Source organism: Hypanus sabinus, chromosome X1 (assembly GCF_030144855.1).
Source record: "Hypanus sabinus isolate sHypSab1 chromosome X1, sHypSab1.hap1, whole genome shotgun sequence".
NCBI lineage: Eukaryota > Metazoa > Chordata > Chondrichthyes > Myliobatiformes > Dasyatidae > Hypanus > Hypanus sabinus.
The window spans coordinates 44,283,358-44,305,235 of NC_082738.1; the positions used below are offsets into that span (position 1 = coordinate 44,283,358).

Sequence of the window (21,878 nt, forward strand, 5' to 3'; positions counted from 1 at the left end):
TAATGTACAGGGTGGAGATACATCTCTACCATACTTGCAAGGGGCTCCTTCCCCCCACTAGCCCACAGGCAAGGTGTGGCAGCTGCATAGGCCCCAGCTCAGGTCACGTGAAGGCATGGGATCAGGTGGTGCATATCACAAGTCCTGGTTATGCAACTGCTAATGCCAGGCAATCACTTAAGAGTACTGGTAATGCCAAGGTCACTCACCTTGTAAAGACACTACCCAGAAGCAGGCAATGGCAAGGCACTTCCGTAGAAAATTCTGCCCAGAACAATCATGGTTATGGAAAGACCACAATCACCCACATCATACCGCAGCACATAGTAAACAAACAAATGTACAGGACACCAAGTCAGAAGCAAAGCGGTAGAGCTTCCATGGGAAATGGTTGGATCATGAGATAACCTAAATGGGCATAGGTGTTGCTTTGACTACAATGCTATGCAGGAATGGTAAACCAGACTGTTATTGGTTTCTGACAGTAATCCATCAACTCTTATCATACAGCTTCCCCCTACTCCCTTCCAACCACCATTGAAGATTTGTCTACCTGCTCCTTACAGGCAGAGGATCACCACCTTCTTCCCCGTCAGTACCACCCTATCCATTACCACACACGCCTTTTCTCCACCCACACCCCTCCAAAAAAAAAAATTCTGCAACCAACTGCCTCATTTCCCCAGTCCTGATGAAATAAGATCAGTGATCAGACGTACCATTTCTTGCCAGATTTTCTACAGCCCAGTTAATAGTTCAGCATTGACTTTATTTATTTATTTATTTATTTTAAAAGGCAGGGAAATATTAAAGTTCAAGCAGCAGTGGTAAAAGTATAGCACACCCAAATTCCTTTCAAAGGAATGTTTTGAAATTCAATCATGCAAGTTCAGTTTCATTTGAAAGCAACTGTACTAGAAAGCAGTTTGCAACTAATTCAATACTTATAACAGTGAGTTATGTTGCAATGTCAAAGTGAACCCTGCTGAACAGATTTGAGACCAGGCCAAGGATTGTGGCCAGTTTTCATTCCCATTGCATATTAGATACCCAGCAATTTGTAGATTTTTGTAAACAACTCAATGCAGTGTTCACACATGAAGTTTAATACAGTTTAAATCCATTTGCAATAGAGAAGGCAGGGAATCAGAAACCACAAGAGACCAGCACTAGCATAGAGGAAAAACTTCAGCAATCCAGAGTAATCAGTATGCATTTTATTAAACATTTAAGGCATGTGGTAATACCTGGCATAAAACAGCATTACATGTCATTGTAGAATCCATCTAAACAGCAGCTGCCTCACATGTACAAAAGCAGGTTTGATGAGATTAAATCAAGCACAGTTAACATTTGACCCGTTTGTTTCCCCCACCCCCCCAAAAACACTACTATTCTTGCCTTTAACAAATTTACAGTTGCAAGACCTTTGAGCATTTCTAAATGAACTCTTCTTACAAGCTGCTGTAGAGATGCTCAGCTCTGAACACGTTTACTGTTCAACATTTGGAACAAAACTGGTCCCTTTTTCTAAAAAAAAGAATCATCCAATCAGTATTTAAAATGGAAGTTAATATCCACCAATAAATTCCTGCAACTTCATGCCAGCAGATATCATTAGGTAATAGTACATTTTAAAGCCAGACAACATTATCATTGTTGCATATTCTCTGGGAAAACCATTATACTGTGAATGTTATCAACAGAATCATCCTATTGTGTAGAGATAACTGCTCATCTCACAGCAATTTTTTAACTAGAAAACACTTCAAGATACACTACCAACTAGCCAGACAAGGGCAGGCTAATAGGATTGCACTCAAATCTTTGCTGCAATTTTACAGTTGAATTTACAATATTACTGCCAAGACTATGCTAAACTACTAATATTTGAAGCTGGTTGAATCTCAGATCACCAACTCCTTTTCCCCATTTGGCAAGCACAGTTTGCAAGGCAGGGGAGGGAAGTGAGATGCAGAGGAATGCCTCTTGGGACTGTTACACCCAACAGCATCAAATAATAGGTTTACATTTTTTTCTTAAAGACTTTGGCAAATTGCCAAGGGATACTTGCCTCTTGGCAGAATTTCAGTAACAGAATTCTTTCCCAAATCCATCACCTGTTGCAAGTAGGTCCTCAGGATACAACTAGCACCTCTAATAATTGATTACCAGTCACAAATTGAAGTATAAAGGTTTAGTCCTTATTAGTGGCTCCAGTTGAACCATTGGATCAACCCACTTCAAAAACTTGCAATAGGCAATGGATTTGGAAAAGACGATGTAAACAAGCCTACTCTTAACTTCAAATGTGAGCTTAATGCCTCATTCAAGAAAATATGCCCCTACTTTTAGTTCAAGGCTTCCTACTTCAAAAAGGAATGCTTTTCAGTAAGTGCTCAGCTGGAATTCTTTCCAAAGTTTGTGTTTTCATAGTTTAGAATTAATTACCCAAATACCCTCAGCAGCCTAGGTGTATATGTGGACAAAGGATTTGCAACTGTAAAACAAAGGCAGGTTTTAAGCCATATTAAGGCTGAATTCACTCTTTAAAATCCAGACAAAATGGAGAGTTCCATTGGAATGACCTTCATAATCCTTTCCTTTGACATCAACTACTTAACTGGATACATTAAGATCACATATTCCAGTCACATTTAAAACTATTGGTTCCTTGGCTTTAAATCATTGGCACATTTTCCAAGATAGAAGACAATAGTTTAGAGCTGTAGCTCAGGCTCAGTTTTAAATAATACATTTCCTTATGTGAATTTTCAAACACCATCTTGGTGGACAGATGAATAGATCACAAATCCATCTAGCTTTAATTGTTTATTCCACATGTTAATTATTCTTGGAGACAGGGGTGGAACTGGGAAGTGAAGCTCTGGCTGCAGAAACCTGTAAACTTGCCTAACTAGTTTACAGCACAGAAGTGGAAATCTTGCTGATCATCTTTTCCCTTACCTGGGAGAAGAAATTATATTCTTCCCCATAAACTTCTCTCAAATGCAAGAGCTAGAAGCAAAACCATTATACCATCTGCAAAATAGATATAGTGCCAAGTGTAATCTCCAGATTGGACAGTGCAAGGCAACACCTTTCAGAAGTGGAACGGCTCTCAACCAACAAACACTAAGGAGTAATACAGGATGGAGGAATCCAACAGGAATTGCATCAGAAGTACAATAGCCAATAACAATACAAGTATTTTTGTTGATGTATGATTATTAGAAGTTTTGCAGTTTGCTGGCAAAGTCTGCGAATACATTGTCATCAAAACTGTTTCATGGGGCAGCAAACAAGATGTCTCTTTGGCTCACGTGTATGTGTCAACTCTAACTTGGTATTTATACACAAGGCAAAGGATTGTTTGTCCACATGGGTAATGAGATTCTTTCAGCTCTTTGGTCCAAGTTGTTATGCAAGATTGTAGACCTTGCACATTACATTTGACAACAGAAAATCTCAGGATTTAATCCATTTTTCTACAGAATTTCCATTCCATTTCACAGCATTGAAGGGCTAAAAAGGTGGCCACAATGACAAACTACTCCAGTGAAGTTTGTGTTCTCAAAGATCTCTGCCAAGAGTGAGATGGGACAAAAGATACTGAGGGACTTCTTCACTTGTTTCAAATTTATTTTCCCCCTCTCCCAAAGAGAGGGAAGTATCTGAGAGTCCACAGGTAGATTAGTTGTGTTTTTTTAAAAATAAAATGAATAGAACACAATGGATTTTTGAAATCCACATTGCACAGATTAAAAGTTTGGCTACCATTAGTGTGTAGCCCAAATTATAAACAGAATACAATTTAGACAAACACCTTTCAATGTTCCCTCCAAGATGTGCACATGCACACCTTTTGCTACTGGTGCAAAAAGAATTTAAACTGCACACAAGGTTGCCACCCTCTACCTCATTGGCTTGTTAAGTACATTTCACAATCATACTTCCTTTTCTGGGTTCTGAAGTGGACGATGTTGACAACATGGAGTTGGCGATGATTTGTCTGGTGATTTTAGAACTGGCTTATTTATACCATTTTTATTAAAATTGATTCACCCTGTCAAATTCCAAAGAAGCAGACGAAATGCTAGTTCATTTAAAGTGGAATGGCTTAATGAAACGGTAGAAACTGCTACTCTGAAAGCTTGAGGTCAGGAATGTTCAGCTACAAGAAATATTTATGTACAATACAGAAACTGGTGTTACCTGTGCATATTGTCATGAAACAGAAGTTACTGGAGAATTTGCAAGTGGTTAGAAAGGGAGCGATATTTGGAAACTTGACTTTTTAAAAGCACCATTTCACAAACAAATCGCATATGGATGGTTCGCAAAAGCTCTAGTAAAAAAATCCTTTATTACCCGCTACAGGCCTACTATGTTTTGAGAGTGTATATTAACAACCACAAAAACAATCAAACCAGATGAGATCAGATTTCTTACTGACAGCTGCTAAAATGAATACCTGCACACGTTACTAGGCAAAAAAATTGCACAGCACAAGATTTTTGCTAACACTGGTCATCACACATTAGAGGGAAACTTTGATTTTTTTAGTCAACTATTAGAAATATCAGAATTCCATGCAAAGGCTTCCTTTTAGGAAAACTAAATATGTTAACAGGCATTTGGATAATTTAGTAGAGAAAGTTCTAATGAAGACAAAATTCACTGGCTCAAAAATATTCAGTGCACCGAATTAAATCGGGTTTAGTCTAAGTGTCACATATTCTCTCTAACCACTTGGAAAACAAACTCAACCATATCCAATGAAGAGATTTAAAAGAAATATTTTGGATTATGACACTTGTAGAGTTTGGATAAAGTTTCTAAACATAAAGGAACTAATAATTACATGCTTCTAAAAATATTGGCAAGAACTAAAGTTTCTTTAGATCTGGCATGTCATCATTCATGGACTTTTTGAACCTTGCAGATTGCTGTCAAGCTTTCCTGCGTATCATGTACTGAATGTATGTGTGAGGGCATTCTGTGTAAATTACAGACAAGCAAGATAGAACTGCACATTTGTTCCACAGTTTTCTGTTTCTTGTGTTATTCATGGTCACACAGCTTCCCAGTACCACAAACAACTGGCGACAAGAGTGACAAGCCCTTGTGTGATATTTGTTGTTTTGTTCCCTTTGGCATGAAGGGTCTGTGTGCAACTCTGGGAATGGACCGCTGTACGATGTGGGCAAGTGAGAAGACACCACACCAAAAAAAGCAGCCACAGGGAATGCTGCAAGTGAAGAATTGGAGGTGAGAGAACAGGAACTGGAACTTAGCAGAACAAGTGAGAGGGAGAAACAAAGACTAGTTCCAGAAAAGTTAACGTGATTATATATTGAAGTATGGGGTCAGATGACAAAAGTGACAGAACAATGGAGTTCATATACTGAAAGATTTGACTATTCTGCACTGGCAAATCAAATTTCAGATGATATTCGTGTTCCAACTTTTCTGACTGATGGGTCCAAAGCTTTTAATTTATTGTGCTGTCTCATGCTGTCTGCTAGGCTTGGCAATAAGTCTTATGAGGATATAGTTAAAGGGTCACAATTCACCTAAACCTTTGATCATCACTGAGGTTTAGATTTCATAAGAGATCAGAGGAAGGCAAGTTTATCTCAGTCTATGGTGGTGGTGAAGCAATCGTCAGAACACTGATTTTGGGCAGTCACAGAATGACGTTTTATGATACATTGTTTGCGTAGAGGCAATTCAGAAATCTTTGCTTACAGAAGACAAACATTACAGAAGGCAATTGAGGTCAGTACATCTGCAGAGATGGCAGCTAAAGAAGCACAGCTATTAAGTGCATTTTTCCAAGTTCATAAAGTTTCTACAGACACCTTTTGGCAATCAATGTTACTGTTGTGGCACAACTGGGTATCCAGCAAAGAATGCTGGTATAAGGATTGAGATTGCCAAAGCTGAGGTGAAAAAAGTGACATTGAACACCTGTAAAGGTAAAAAGATAGTCAATTAAAAACTAATAAAGAAAACTGACTTTTGGAAAAACAAAGAGCAACATGTCAACAAAATGGAGGGTACTGAGGATGGACTGAGTAGCTCTCACTCTGTGGTTGAAAGGGCTTTGTTTGTTTTATCTGTTTCAGGGCACGACAATGTCTTTTGGGTGACTGCGATTGGACAGTGAGGATGCAGGGGGACACAGGAGCTGCAGTATCACTGGTGTCACAGTTTACAAGGAGAAATTGCAGGATCTCACCCCAGAAGGGGCAAGGTTGACTTTAAAGGCTTTCACTGGTGAGGCTGTTCCAGTGAGGGGAGTGGTACACGTTACAGTGGAGATTAATGAGCAGAGAAAGAAACGTCCACTGTACATTGTTAAAGATCATTATCCAGTGTTTCTGGGCCACTCGTGGTTGGAGCAACTCAAACTCAACTGGCACAAGAGCACCTGAGTGGTGGGAGTGCTGGTCTGCCAGAGGTATTGAAGAAATATGCAGAAGCATTCAGTGGAGAACAGGGCAGTATGAAAGGAGTTACTACCACCACAACACCCAAATGCCTGAAGACCAGACCTGTCCCAGACAGCCTCAAACTAAAGGTAGAGGCTGAATTGGAAAGACTGGTCCAGATTAAATATTGGAATCAGTGTGTAAATGAATAACTCCAGTGGTTCCTGTCCTAAAAAGAGATTGTTTGACATCACCTGGGCTCCTGCACTTTTTCAGCGAGCAATGGACCAGATCCTGAGTGGGTTGACAGGGGTACAATGCTATTTGGTCGACTTGCTCCATACTAGGAAAAGTGATCCCCAGCACCTACAAAACTTGGCTGCTGCACTACAAAGACTCCAGGAATGTGGACTAAGAGCCCAGAAGGAAAAGTGTGAGTTCTTTGAACCATCGATGGAATATTTGGGCCATGTGATCAACAACCTATGGCTTCACAAGGCACCAAAGGGGAAGGAAATTGTGGAGACTCCATCACCACACAAGTCAATTAAGATTTTTCTTAAGACTACTAACATAGTATGCAAAGTTTGTTCCTAACTGAGCTAGCATGCTGAAAGCAGGTCATGGACATTTAATAAATCAACACACTGGCAGTGGACACATCACTGTGAAGAGGCTTTTAGAAAGGGTCAAGTTAGCTTTGTCACAATCTGAAGCACACACGTGCTTCAACCAGTCATTGCCATACAGTTGGTCTGTGACTCATCACGCTATGGTGTCGGGGTAGTTATCTCACACATCATGCCAGCAGGCAAGAGCGTCCACCGGCTTTCACATCAAGGACATTAAGCAAGGCAGAAAGCCACCATGCCCAGATTGAGCAGGAAGCGCTCGCAATGGTCTTTGGAGTTAAGAAATTCCATCAATTCCTCTTTGAGTGACAATTTACACCACTGACAGATCACTCCTTGACGTCAATTTTGAAGGAATACATGTTGGGCATTTCTCCCCTGGCTGCTAGTCGAATGCAATGTCGGGCTGTGTTACTATCTGCACAACAGTACGATACAAGGTACAGGAGGCCTGAATGCTGATGGACTATCCAGACTCCCCTTACCTGTTACAGCTTCGGAGCCATCCCCAAAAGTGGTCTTTTACTTCAAGGAAAGATCTACAGCTCCGATAACTGTGGCACATCCAGAAGCACACATGTACTGACCCTGCTCTATGCAAGTGGTAACTCAGGAATGGAAAGGAGGGCCAACCATAGAACTGAGACCTTAGCAGGCTCAATGGAAGGAGCTCCCTGTTCAAGATGTTTACAATTGGGCCAGTGCATTGTCATTCCTCCACCATTAAGAAAGCACAGCTTGACGAACTACATGCAGGGTATTGGTTAAGTGTACATGAAAGAAATTGCACACTGCCACCTCTGGTGGCCAGGACTGGATGTAACCATTGAAGAAAAGGTCAAAGCACACCCACATCGTCAGCCACTGAGGAATGTTTCTCAACTTGCTCCTTTGCATGCATGGCAATGGCCTGAACCATGGCAGAGGAGTCACAGATTTTGCAAGACCTGTAGAAGGCCCCATGTTCTTGGTCATAGTGGACACACATGGCAAATGGCCTGAGGTTGCCATCATGAAGAGCACTACATCTGAAAAATGAACTGAGCAGCTATGTTCCACCTTTAGCTGTTTTGGGCTTCCTCAGCTTGTATGTGACAATGGCCCACAACTCTGTCTGAAATGTTCAAGGCATTTATGGAAGCAAATTGTTCTCAGCACATCAAGTCTGCACGTGTGTTACATACTGAACGTAATGTGAGGGGTCATTCTGGGTGGATAACGTACAAGCAAAATGAACAGCAGCACATTTGTTCCACACCTCTCCACTTCTCGTGTTATTCACAGCCACCTTGTATCCCAGTACAACAAACACATGTCTAGAAGAGGCTAACACTACAACCAAATGTATTTTTTTTTTAAAAACCACTTTCCATATTTAAAAAGAAACATTCATTTTGAAATCTGAATTAACATCTGTAGAAATATCCGAGAAAGAATTTAACAAAATGAGAATTCAAGGCACTGGTTTTGTATTCTGGTTTGGCTGGCAACTACGATTTGATAGGCAGATCTACATTGGTTTGTTGCCCCAGATATATGGCACCATCAGTGGAAAAAAACCCCCAGACACGAATACCTGAATCTCAAACAAAAGCACAAAAATCAGACCTGGTAACTACAACCCAATTGTCCTTTGCAGAATAAAGGAATGTTAAGTAAAATTAGCTGGGAGCTGTGGAAATACTTACAACTTTATTCAGAAGTTGGAGCTTATAATGTCCAGATGGCATGCATTTCACCCAAAAGTTAAAGTTATCAGCTCTGGTGCAGCAATAAAATGGTACTCTATTTTGAAGCACTAAAGCAAGGTAAAGTTGCTAGTACTACTGCAAACCTACAGCACTTCATGCTTGAGGTGGTGTACACAAGTTGTTCAGCTCCATAAAATCATGCTTAAACATTTTGCTGCAACTGGAAAACTGAATGGAGTAATTCATATTGGTTTCAGTGGATCAAATTAAGTGCATCAGCTTTGGCTTGCATTATTAATTCTTAAAAACATGTTAATCTTGGGTGTCTGCAGCAGATTTGTATTTGGCTTCAAAAGATCATTTTCTCCTATGGCAACACAGAGATGGAAGTGGTCAGACCATTTCAGAATAGATCCACTTTTGGGACTTGTAGGTTTAAGGTTTTGACAGTGAAGCTCAGATGGCAAATATGGAACTAGATTAGAGGGTGCACATCACTAGCTCCATGTTTCCCCTCAGTGTACCTTGTACTGCTGAGACATGGGTGGTGGGGGGGAAGAAAGTAAAAAGGGGGTGTTAGTTTAACATTTTCTAGCTAGAGAAAATAAGTGGAATCCATTTTAAACAGTAGCCATGCCAAACTAGAGCATAAACCTGGCAAGTTAGTTATATCTGCACAAACATTTGAACAGCAGATAAAAACCCTTGGCATCAAACTAAAGGCTAAACCTGGATGTTATTCCAGATTAGACCAGCACAGAAAAGTTGCCTTTGGCAAGGTTATATTTTGGGAAAGTGGCGATACTCTACAATTTGATCATTTAAGAAGATCCCCGTTGTACAAGAGTTGGGAGCTTCACCTTGTTCTGAGTGGGACTTGGAGCTAATCTTTTACAAAAGGAAAAGAATATTTCTACAAGTTATAATTGACAAAGCTCAAAGCGCTTCAGTAGAAACCCAAAGAGAAAGAAACTCATTTAGAATTGAATGGCTTCCATTTTCCTCAATGATACCTTTAGTACAGAAACTTAACATGCCTCAGAATTTTACTATTCAATGATCTGTCAAGCCAAATCAACTGACCATGAACATTACACAACCCTACAATTGTCTCAATTGGCACCTTTGAAAATTCTTAAACCATGGATTCAAACTACTAACCGAGAATGAAGTCAGTATCTCCCCAGTTTTAGGGTTCTATACAAAACTTGTTGGGGAAAAGCTTAATATGAAACTGTAGGAAGGGATGGCTGCTGCAAATTATACATCGAGAGCACCATTTGAGGAGAGCCATTTGAAGCCATTGATTAAAAAAGTGGTTTGAAGGATTCTTACCATTACCCAAAACATGCTGTCCACAGCAAACAGCTAAGACCTTGCCTCTAACTGCTTGTTAGACACCATAAATCAGTTAGTTATTTCATGGAAGGCCACAAAGACAATTCATAGCAGTGGTCTGAAAAGGACAACATGCAGTTTACTGCAAGTCAATTTCCTATGCATTTACCAGGCTTCTGACAGAACTTCATGGGTGGCGGGTAGCAAGAATATAAAGGGAACAATACTAACATTACAACAGTGTCACAAGCAAGCAAACTCTCAAGTCTGGTTATAGGAGTAAATCAGTCAGGAATCACTTCCCTACTTCAGCCAAACTATCACATCTACCTTCAGGTCAAAAGAAATGAATGTTAGGAATTTAAGCTAATTCATGAGGTTATCCCCTGCTTATAGAAACACTTAATTTTCAGTTGTTTTGGCTTCAGTTGTGGCATCAGTTGTGGCATCAGTTGTCTTGACTTCAGGGACCAGAATGATTTTTCCAATGTTCTTGTGCTCCTGCATATGCTTCATAGCATCACCAATCTGCAGAGGAAGAAAAATTCACACTTAGGAAATGGTACACACAACACAATTCATTCTGGTTAAAGATGACTACAGCAAACATTTTAGCAGGGAAAAAATATCATGCCATCCAGGCAACAAGTCTTACCGATGTGCTAATATTTAATCCATGAGAAGCGCGTTAGAAATACTTGTTTGTCCTGAAGTGACAAGCTAAGTTCAAGCTTATTGCCATCTGACTGTACAATATACAACCAAACGTAGCAACATTCCCCCAGACCACAGAGCACTCAAAACATTACAGCAGTAACAAAACAAGTTTTTAAAAATTCTAAATGCCACCATCTACCAAGTGGGTGCTTAAGGACTAGGTTACTTGAAGCAAGGCAGTACAGAACAATGCCATCTTGCCCTATCCTGCCAGAGGAATCCCACATTGATAAAGTGTAATGTTGATTCAATTAAATCCAGTGCAGAGATGGAGAAAATTACCAGACAAAAAGGGCACTTTGGACCATCAAAATTCTTCAATACCATACAAGGGCAAACAAGCAGCAAATTCCCATTGCCATTATGGCAACTTAAAAGTCAATAGCACAATGGATGACTTGAAGGCAAAATTGAACCTCGTGATAACAGTTTGCATTTTAATCAATCTTAAACTGTCTGTCATTATAAATACTACAAACACTTAAAAGAACATACAGTATCAAATTTCTACAGATTTTATGGAGAGCAATTCTGACTGGCTCTGGAATGGAGACTCCAATGCACAGATTAAAAAAGAGAAAACAAAAAAGCTGCAGAGGGTTGGAGACTCAACCAGCTCCATCGTGGGCACAAGCCTCCCCAGCATGGAGGACATCTTCAAGATGCAGTATCCATCACTATGGAACCTCACTGTCCAGGATATGCCCTCTTCTCACTACTACCATCAGTGAGAAGGTACAGGAGCCTGAAGATGCACAATGTCTTAAAAACAGATTCTCCTCTGTGTTGATGGACATTCAGAAATATAATGCCAATCTTGTTATTCCTCTTCTACAGTTATCATTGCAATTTTTAATGTCTTACACTATACTGCTGCCACAAAACTTGTCATGTCAATTATAAACTTGATTTGATTCAATTCCAAAGTGCACTCCCCCCAAAAAAGATAGTTAAAAACAATTGAGTTTGAATATCCATTTAAAAAGTACAAAGCAATCTTTTTACTGGACAATATCTACAGTGTGCACTGGAAAGCCTGTCTTATTAGCACAACAATTATGACCAGATCTGGAAAAGTTAACATTCACTTTTTAAAGCACATGGATCAGCTTATCTGCTCAGAAACCCTGAAGCCACCAGTAACACAAAATGCTGGAGAAACTCAAGTGGGCCAGGCAGCACCTATGGAGGAAAATGAAGAGTTGATGTTTTGGGTAGAGACCCTTCATCAGGGCATTTATTCACTTCCTTCTGTGGGATGCTGCCTGGTCCACTGAGCTCCTCCAGCTGTGCATTACTTCCGAATTCCAGCTTCTGAAGCCTCATGTCTCCAGGTTGAAGTCACCACTTGATGGCATCCTACACAACAGAATTTGTGAAACCAAGTCAAATAATATTAACCTTAATACCATGTCACCCACTCCAAAAGTATATTATAATGGTAGTGATTAAGTAGTTCAGTCTAACTTACAATTACATCATTTCATCCATTAAATACATTCTGCAGAGGTCACACGTTTAGCGCAGTGCTTTAGGAGGAACCGATTACAGCAAACCATCTTACGCTGTTGTTGCCAGAGACCAATTGTAAAATAGACTTGTCAAGTGCGGGATTAGATTTTTTGCCAGAGTAGCATCACACATGATAGTCAAATAATATCTTCTGGAGCACAGTTGTGCTCAAACAGCCCCATTCCCCAATTGTACAATGGTATCTCATTATCATAAAATGATCACATTGTATGCAACTGCTAAGGATAGACTCATCGGCAAAGATTACTGTTATATTAAGGACCGCACCCATTTAACAGATTAAATTGATTTGGTCATTCTTAAAATCACAATTGATACCAAAGAAAGCAACATAGCACTGAAAAAAAAGTGTAAAATAATAAAGTGTAAAAGTCAGACTATTTTCTGAACAGGGAGAAAATTCAGAAATCTGAGGTGCAAAGGGTCTTGGGAGTCAACCGTGGGGACATTTCTCAATGACAATTTAATCAATAAACTTTTCCCCAGCCCTCCTACAAACCTGTCAGTCTGCTACAGACTTTAGTAGCAACTTCCAAGTGAAAACAAACCTTAAAACACCCAATGCAATAGTTTTGTGAAGACAAGTGCAATGTTAGCATTTATTTAAGACTAGAATATCAAAGCAAGGATATAATGTTGAGACTTTACAAAGCATTGATCAGACTGCACTTGAAGTATTGAGAGCAGTTTTGGTCCCCTAATCCAAGAAAGGATGTATTGGTATTGAGGAGAGTCGTGAGGAAGTTCATGAGAATGATCCCTGGAATGAAAGGGTTAACACAAGAGATTTTGATGGCTCTGGGTCTATACTTGGAGTTTAGAAGAAAGTGAGGTGGTGGGGGGGGGGGGGGTGGAAGAACTGGATAGAGTCAACATGGCATCTAGGACCAGAGGCCACAGCTTCAGAATACAAGGAGATCCCTTCAGAACAGGTGGAGGAATTTCTTTAGCCAGAGGGTGATGAATCTATGGAATTCATTGCCACAGATGGCCATGGATGCGAAGTCATTGGGTATATTTAAAGCAGAGGTTGATAGGTTCTTGATTAGTAAGGGTGTCAAACGTTACAGGGTGAAGACAGGAGAATGGGGTTGAGCACAGAATGTAGCAGACTCAATGGGCTAAATGGCCTGTGCTCATTTTCCTTTTTCTAACTGTGATGGGGTGGGGCACAGAAAATAAGAAAACGCAATTTAATCTCTTCTTGCTGTGACTTCCTGATTACACGAATACCCGATTCAATGCCAACTGTGGGGACATCTCTCAATGACAATTTAAATCAATAAACTTTTCCCCAGCCCTCCTGCAAACCCATCAGTCTGCTACAGACTTTAGTAGCAACTTCCAAGTGAAAACAAACCTTAAAACACCAAAGGCAATGGTTTGCACACTGAGATTTACATCAGTAAACTACATCTTCCAACAGCCAAGTGTTAAAAACATCTGTCCTGACTCAAAGCATTTGCTCCATACTTGAAGTAAACAGGCTTATTACAGGGCTTACTTATTGCCAAGGCGTCAATGCACTGCTCCTCCCAACTCCTCACTGCCAAGGAAGAGGTGCCTTTGCAAAAACTGACAACTATGTGTTCTGTAACACCAAGTTTGATACCACACTAAACATCAAAACGCCCTTCCATTTGGTTTTCAGTGGGACACCAAATCAATGAAAATTGAATACCTCCCAAAAACAGCACAAAATTATTCCACAAACTTGTTCCCACACTAGCTTCCTTTTAGAGGACAAATGGTTTGTGACCTTACATTAGCTCACAGTACAAGAGCACCTCAGCTCCCTGCCCAGACTCCTTTCCTGCTGGGATGAGCTAGTTGCTACAAAAAAAAGCAGCAAACAGAACTAGAGACACATCGACAAAGGAGGAAATGGAGGACTTCAATGCCAACACAATAGCAGAGATGTAAAGGTCTAACATATAAACAAGTGCTTTGTAAAGACACTTTTAGTATTCCCTCCACAACCCCAGCCGACTGAAACGGAGTCTGAGCCGTTTACATCAGCAATGCATGACTGGGTCTCGATCGCTCAGAAGACACCGGACTGCAGTTCTTCCTCAGTTCTGCAATGTTGGATTTATGCTCAAGTATCTTCAACACAGGCATGTGCTGCTAAAGGGGGGGGGGGGGGGGAGAGAGAGAGAAGAAAGTGCATCCAACAATAGAAGGAAATCTCTCTCAAGTTCCTCCTATTGAAATAAAATACAGCAGATAATATTTATACCATGCTGGTTATTGTAGCCAGCAAACTGTAATCTGCAGACAAGTGTACAAATTGCATTTTCAGCTGGCAAACATTCTTTCCAAATACAAAAAATATACAGGTAGAACTGTCACTTGGTACCAATATCCCTGTTCCATGTTAATCTGCACCTGGTTCAAAAAAAAGTTAGCAGAAAATAAGATACAACAGCAGTGGTGAAATTACTGAACTTGTCAAGTGCTGGAACTAAATAGTCAAAGCTATCCAAATTCTATCAAGATAACTGGGCAAGTTAAAAAAAATACTAGCAACAGGAAGTGACTGGATTTCTGTTTTTAAAGTTAAGGGCTATTCTGCTTATGCGCTCTAGAAAATAAATAGAAATTCTACACTCAGAGGTCAGAATTAGGTTTATTATCACTGACGTGTCACAAAATATGTGAGTGGTACAGTGCAAGGCAAATCAAATAGTCCAAAAGCAGACTGGGAGGTAGCATTTTTAGACCATACTAAAAAAAAATCTGATGGCAGAGGGGAAGAAGCTGTTCTTAAATGTTGAGTGGGTCTTCAGGCTCCTCTACCGCATCCCCAATGAGTAGTAATGAGTACTGCTAACTGTACAACTTTCACAGGAAGTTAAATGCTTCATGTTTCTTAAAACTGCATGTTTCTAGGAGGTTATAGCCATAAAACTGCCAAATCTGCTGGAGTCCAATTATTTTCGTCATACAATTAGACAGAGAAACTGCTTCTGACGTTTTATGTATAATGAATCATGCATACAAAAAAAGTCTCCTGCCTCAATTTTGTCCTCAACACAATATGCATACTTCTGTAAGAGCTTAGAGAAGGGCCACCAGAGAGCCTTTGAACAAAAACCTAATGAAACCATTTGGTTTCACAGGTTTTTGTTAATAGAAACAGCAGGATTTTAAACAGTGAGTTCCACACCTTTTGTGATCCAATGTTCAATTCAATGAAATGTTTGAAGCAAAATGCTTGCTGGCTTGGGGGAAAAAAAATCTGAAAATGTGTGAACATGCATGCATCAGGATGCTCTTCATTGACTATAGGTCAGCGTTCAATACCAACATCCCCTCAAAACTAATCAGTAACCTTCAAGTCCGAGGCCCCAATACCTCGGTGCAACTCGACCCTCAAATGCCTCACTTGCAGACCCCAGTCAGTTCAGATTGGTAACATCTCCCCCACAATCTCCATCAGCACAAGACTCTGCTTAGCCCCTGCTCTACACTTGTGACGGAGGCCAAGCACAGCTTCAATGCCATATTTAAGTTTGCTGATGGCACCAGGGTCAATGGCCAAATCAAAGGCGGTGACAAATCAGCGTCTAGAAGGGAGATTGAAAATTTGGCCAAGTGGTGCCACAACAAACTCATTCAATGTCAGCAAGGCCAAGGAGACAATTATTGACTTCAAAAGGAAACCTGAGGTCCATGAGTCAATCCTCATTGGGGGGGGGGGGGGGGAGGGAAGAAGGGGGGAAAAATGAGGTGGAGGGGGTCAGCAACTTTAAATTCAAAGGTGTTATTATTTTGGAGGGCTTGTCCTGAGCCCAGCACACAAGTGCAGTTACAAAGAAAGCATGTTAGTGCCTCTACTTCCTTAGCAGTTTGTGAAGATTTGGCATGACATCTATAACTTTGACGGGTATGGAGGAGTATATTGACTGGTTGTATCACAGCCTGGCATGCAAACACAAATGGGCTTGAATGGAAACTCCTGCAAAAAAAAAAGTGGATATGGCCCAGTCCACAGGTAAAGTCCTCCCCACCATTAAGCACATCTACACAGCGCTGTCGCAGGAAAGCAACATCCATCAAGGACCCCCAGCATCCGAAGCCATGCTCTTTGCTGCCATCATCATAAAGGAGGAACTGATATTATCACTCAGCCATCAGGTTCCTGAACCAGAGGAGATAACATCACTTTCAAAGACTCATCTTGCTCAATTTGTGCATTTATTATTATTTTTCCTTTGTATGTGCATAGCTTGTTTGTAAAACCCCAATTTAATGCTAGCCTAATCACAGGACAACTTTACAATAACCAATTAGCCTACCAACTGCCATGTCTTTGGACTGTGGGAGGAAATGAGCACGCAGGGGATAACCACGTGGTCACAGGGACGATGTACAAACTCCTTACAGTGATGGGAATTGAACCTGGGTCACCTATACTGTAAAGTGTTGTCCTATGCTCCTGTGCCACCCCACAGAGGAGTGACCATGTTAGGAAGACTGTAACGAACTTGCTTACCTGCTCGAATGACCATACAGAGTCCACTTTAGGTTTGATTTTCCCTTCATTGTACAGCAAAATCAGCTTGCCAACAACTTCTGCAACCTGCTCGGGGTCTGTGCGGCCCAGGTGAAAGCCACATACAGCTTTGTTGCTGTTCATTAGCTGGAAGGCATCAATGTTGAACTTGTGCCACCAAACCTTCGCCGCGATCAGCGGACTGCGTTTCGGTGCAGTCACCAGATTTGCAGCACCTGATTCAAAGGAAGTAATGCAGTTAATTTAGAATTGAAAACATGTAGGAATGAACGATGCAACAAATCTTCAAGTGGTTGGCATCTAATACTCTGCTCAATCTGTAGCTGATGCCCAGATACTTCCATCATTCAAGATATTGCTTGCTATTTGAAAGCTGGGTGAACTGGCTCATGCCATACTATGCAAAATAGAATGAAGCAGCTCCCCTCCATCACACCAAAACCTCATAAGCAGATTAAACTTGGAGTATGCAGCTTTAGGGCAAGGGGCAAGAGAAAAATCAAGGTTTCTATTATTTATTATCCTCCACCTAGAGTGAAGAGTAGCTAGAGAACAAAGTCCCCAACTGCAATCATGTGGAGATGAGCAGTCAAATTGCAAAGGAATAGAAGGTTATGGGCCAATTGCTGGAAGATCAGGTTAATATGGCAGGGTGCCTACTGGCCAGCATTTGTACAGTGGGTTGAATGGCACATTTCCATGCTGTATTACTCTATGAATTAAAGTTACTGCCAGTAGAGCATGTACAAGTTACAAAACAGTTGTAAACATTGCAATAGAAACCACTTCACATTTCTTCCCAGCTTGCAATGTAGCAGCCTTTGTCTGCTTGCTACAAATAACACAATCTAGAAACTATTCTACTCCTCCGCCTTGCCATTCTCCTCATATTAATGAGTCAAGGAACAATTACTGTACTTTTACAAAATTGGATTCATTTGCAAGTAATTGAGCTTGGGACATCCACCATATATGCACAAAGTGCCAGGGCTAGGGATCAATTCAGCTTTAAATAGTTTAGAAAGGCACGGGAATAAACATTGACCCTGTGTACTGTTGAGCAACAGAGATGAAGAATTCAAAGACCTGTAGGAGTTGAACATTTAGGTCATACTGTTGACCCCCACTCAATATTTTGCTTGGGAGTTACATTCAAGATGTGAAGCAATACAATGATTTGGTCAGCCAGCAAAAATATCTCCTCCAATCTTGGAAATGTTTAGCTAATATAATCTTTATTTTGCATACATGCATTTTTAAAAAAAAATCTTGTTATTAACAGTGGAGAGAGGTCACTGAAGCTCAGCAGTCAGAAATACCTAGTGGTTTGCTATTGTGAGGGCAAGTATAAGAGATAGCATAGATAGGGGTAAAATAAGGGTTGAGGAGAAAAGGATCACACCAATGCCAATATTAACTGGGAAGGTTAGACTATTCTGATATCTAAAATTTGATATTGCCATCATCTCCAAAGGAATTTTTAACCACCTTTTGAAGGTAGACTTGTTATTCTTTATCCAATTTTTTTAAAAAATGGAAGTTCAAACATTTCCATAAGATGCATTTCCTATATTGTACATATATTAGTCATATGTTCCACAAATCTCCACATAATATTTATCTGAGGTATACACTTATAGAAGAGAGGAAAGAACGAACAAGTGAAAGGAGAAAACTATGTACAAGTAGGGAGTGATCTTTTTTTATTTTACAACATATTCATTGATTTGAGAGGATAAAATCAGGACTATGAGGTGTTATGTAGTTGAACCATTTTCCCCCAGAATGGATCAAATTGTTCCAACTTATGGTTGTTATTCTAAGTTTTAACTACCCAATCACTAATTGTGTTGCAAGGGAGACCATTCTCAATTTCAATTTAATTAATTAATTATTTTAAAAAACAGTAGCCCATTGTTCAGAAATGACAACTCCATGACTAAATATTGTATAAACCTATTTATAAGGGTTACTTATTCAAATCTGTATCAGAGTCAGACTGTAAAGTGATAGCAGATTCCCTTCCCTGCACTCAAGATGCAAAGTCAGCTAGACAGACATCTGTGGCAAGCCAACAAATTTAAGGCAGGAATAACTTAACATCTTTGTAATAGAGAGATTTGAAGAACTGTAGATTGTTGGACTTAGCCTACATTTCAAACCATGAGGATTAAATAAATACCACCTCACACCATGCTCAAAACCAGAGTTTAATGCCAAACTTAAGGTATGTTGATTGCAGGCTTGTGCCAAGAAATGAGGAAACCATTCAAACATCTACTCTAGTGTCATAAGTGGACTGAAATTCAGTTCAGCTGTCACATTGAAGAAAAGGGATAATGAGATACGATGGCCCAAGTTGACTTTTTAGCCATAGTGCTTCAAGTTCACAGGATGCTAGAAAAATTAAATGATTCTTTATACACCAAGTTTAAGGTAGGATACAAGATGGATCTTCAGTTTGAATCAATTGATACTGGCATGCATTTCTTCCCATGCTTAAACAATTCCAGGGGTGTCATGAACTAGCCACAAGGTTAGCTCAGGTTAAGTTATCCATTGAAACACTTCAATCTGTTTAAAATTCAAAAGACAATTTATGCTTGATGTATTTTAACCAAGAGCCATTACAGGTTCCAGTTTGTCTCCATGGGAGTTAGCCAGGAATCTAAATGCCATTCTGGCAAGAAGCCAGCTTTACACTTACACCACCAAACATCTCAGCATTCTGAACCGTTTCCAGCTTGTGAAATTCAGAAGTGCCATTATTCATACAAACCCTGCAGTTTGTGGAATCTTGCTGTGCAAAGTGAATTTAACAGATAGTTTAATGAAGGAAGGTCGAACATTAGTCATTACCTTGTCATCTTTAAAGCTTCAGATACTTAAATTCAACTGAATTTCTTGGCAAGGCTGATTACACCTCTTTTAAAAAAGTCTCAAAGACACAGGCACAAATAATATGCAAACTTTTGCAGTTTCTTCATTATCACTGGTTTCAAACCACAAAGCTCTATAGCCAATAGCACTGAGGAATAGGTCAGCCCAAAGGACTTCCAGCAGCTTGCCTTCTTTTGAAGGGGTATATAACTTAGCTTACAAATAAAAATTTTAATAAATGCAGACAGCCAAAGCTGTGGAAAATGGACTAAAAGATAATCAATCAGATTACTAGGTAACTGTACAGTTTATACCATGAAGTGACTACAGTTTATACCATGAAGTAAATTGCTTTGGTTTCCAGAGTTATGATTCAGTAACTGGAGAATGTGATAGAATCAGGGGGCAAGGATTCAGTGAAGGCGGGTCACATTCTAACTTGGATGCAAAACAGATGTCCATGTCAAACCATGAAAAAAAAAATGTACCAAGTGACCAGGGGAGAAAAATACATTGCATTACTCATGTTGAGCAACAGCACGTTTTGAAAATTACAGAAAATTAAGGCCAAAAGTTCTCTTTCCCTCCCACCTGAGTATTTTAAAGATAACTCCCAGAATTTAAGTTAACATTAAAAAGGTTTTTAATCTATGGCACTGTGCAAAAGATATATAGTGCACCAGGATGCCCAAGACTTTGACACAGTACTGCAACAATTTTATGTACTACAGTCACAAAAGCAAAATTTCATGACATTCGAGTGATGATAAACTTGATTTTGATATGGGTCTCTATTGTGGACTGAGTGGGAAGGGGCAGGGAGAGGGGAATCGTTATTGGGAAAGGGGAAGGCAGGGGAAGAGCAGGAAGCAGAGAGACATTGTAATGATCAATGAACCAATTGCTTGGAATCAAAAGACCTTGCCTGGTGTCTCAGCACTGGGTGTGTCTGAACTCATGCCATCAACTGCCCCAACACTCCTCCTCTGCCACCTGTCCCACACCGCCTTCACCATTCCCAACATCATTTGGTCCCACCAGATTTGCAAACTCTCTCCACTCCACGTTGACAAATACAGAACAGTGCAAACAGCTTAGGCACACTAGCTATACACATGTGCTCAAGACTTTTGCACACTGCCGTATATTAAACTACTAAACCTGATTTTACTGCACAAGACATCTTGGTGTCACATACAGCTGGCTGAGAAATATTTTCCTGGCTCAGTTTCAAACTGGAGGAGTTACATTTTTCCTTTGTATTGTGGTTGGATCAGTTTGCATACAATATTCCTCTCCACACTAACATTTGATTTAATAGTTTTGGCAATTATGGAGAATCAAGCGCACAGACTGCACGTTTTTCCTGTTGCTATTAAAGTGCATTTTTAAAAAAAAACAATTCTATTTACTCCCCTCCCATGTGAATGTTGGCTTAAGCAGCAGCAAGAGCATCCTGTACACACCACTGCAGAGGAAACTCCAGATGCAGTAAGGGAACCTATTAGGTGGCGGCTTGGTAAAGTGCCATACTATTTGCTTGGTCAGGAAAAAACTGGGTTTGCATTTGTACTGGGCCTCATTGCAGATAATAACCACGCACATTCTCTTCTCTCACCTCAAGTAGTTTTAGACATCACCTTTATATTGCCCAAACATAAGATAGTACAGACAGACCAAAGCTAAATCATCTTTCTTATCATAAACACAAGAAATTCTGCAGATGCCAGAAATTCAGTACAAGATGCTGGAGGAATTTAGTAGAATCTACAGACAGTCGATGTTTCAGGCCAAGACCCTTCTTCAGGACTAAGGGAGTGGGAGGATGCGAGAGACAGAGAGACACAGCCAAGTGGGTGGGAAAAGTAAAGGGCTGGAGAGGAAGGAACCCGATAGAAGAGAGGACCATGGGAGAAAGGTTTGGGGTGGGGGGGGGGTGAAGAGAAAGAGGAAAAACCTGGGGGAAGAGGCAAGTGAGAAGTGAAAGGTCAGAGTGGAAAATGGGGGTGGGGGGAGAAGAGAAAAGGATTTGTTTAACAGAAAGAGAAAAATCAATATTCATGCCATCAGGTTGGAGGGTACTCAGATGGAATACAAGGTGTTGCTCCACTACCCAGAGGGTGGCCTCATC

The 21,878-nt window shown here is 40.3% G+C and overlaps 1 protein-coding gene across 1 annotated transcript in view; it reads right to left on the reverse strand.

Moving 5' to 3' along the window:
* Window positions 1–1,202: 1,202 nt before the first annotated feature.
* The window catches only part of vat1 (vesicle amine transport 1), a 38,345-nt gene continuing 17,669 nt past the window's right edge, over window positions 1,203–21,878 (reverse strand). The window contains exons 5-6 of the mRNA XM_059956519.1: window positions 16,847–17,082; window positions 1,203–10,626 (exon numbers count right to left, since the gene is read on the reverse strand). Of these exons, the coding sequence (XP_059812502.1) occupies window positions 10,501–10,626; window positions 16,847–17,082 (362 nt within the window). The 3' untranslated portion in view covers window positions 1,203–10,500. The remainder of the gene's footprint in view (window positions 10,627–16,846; window positions 17,083–21,878) is intronic.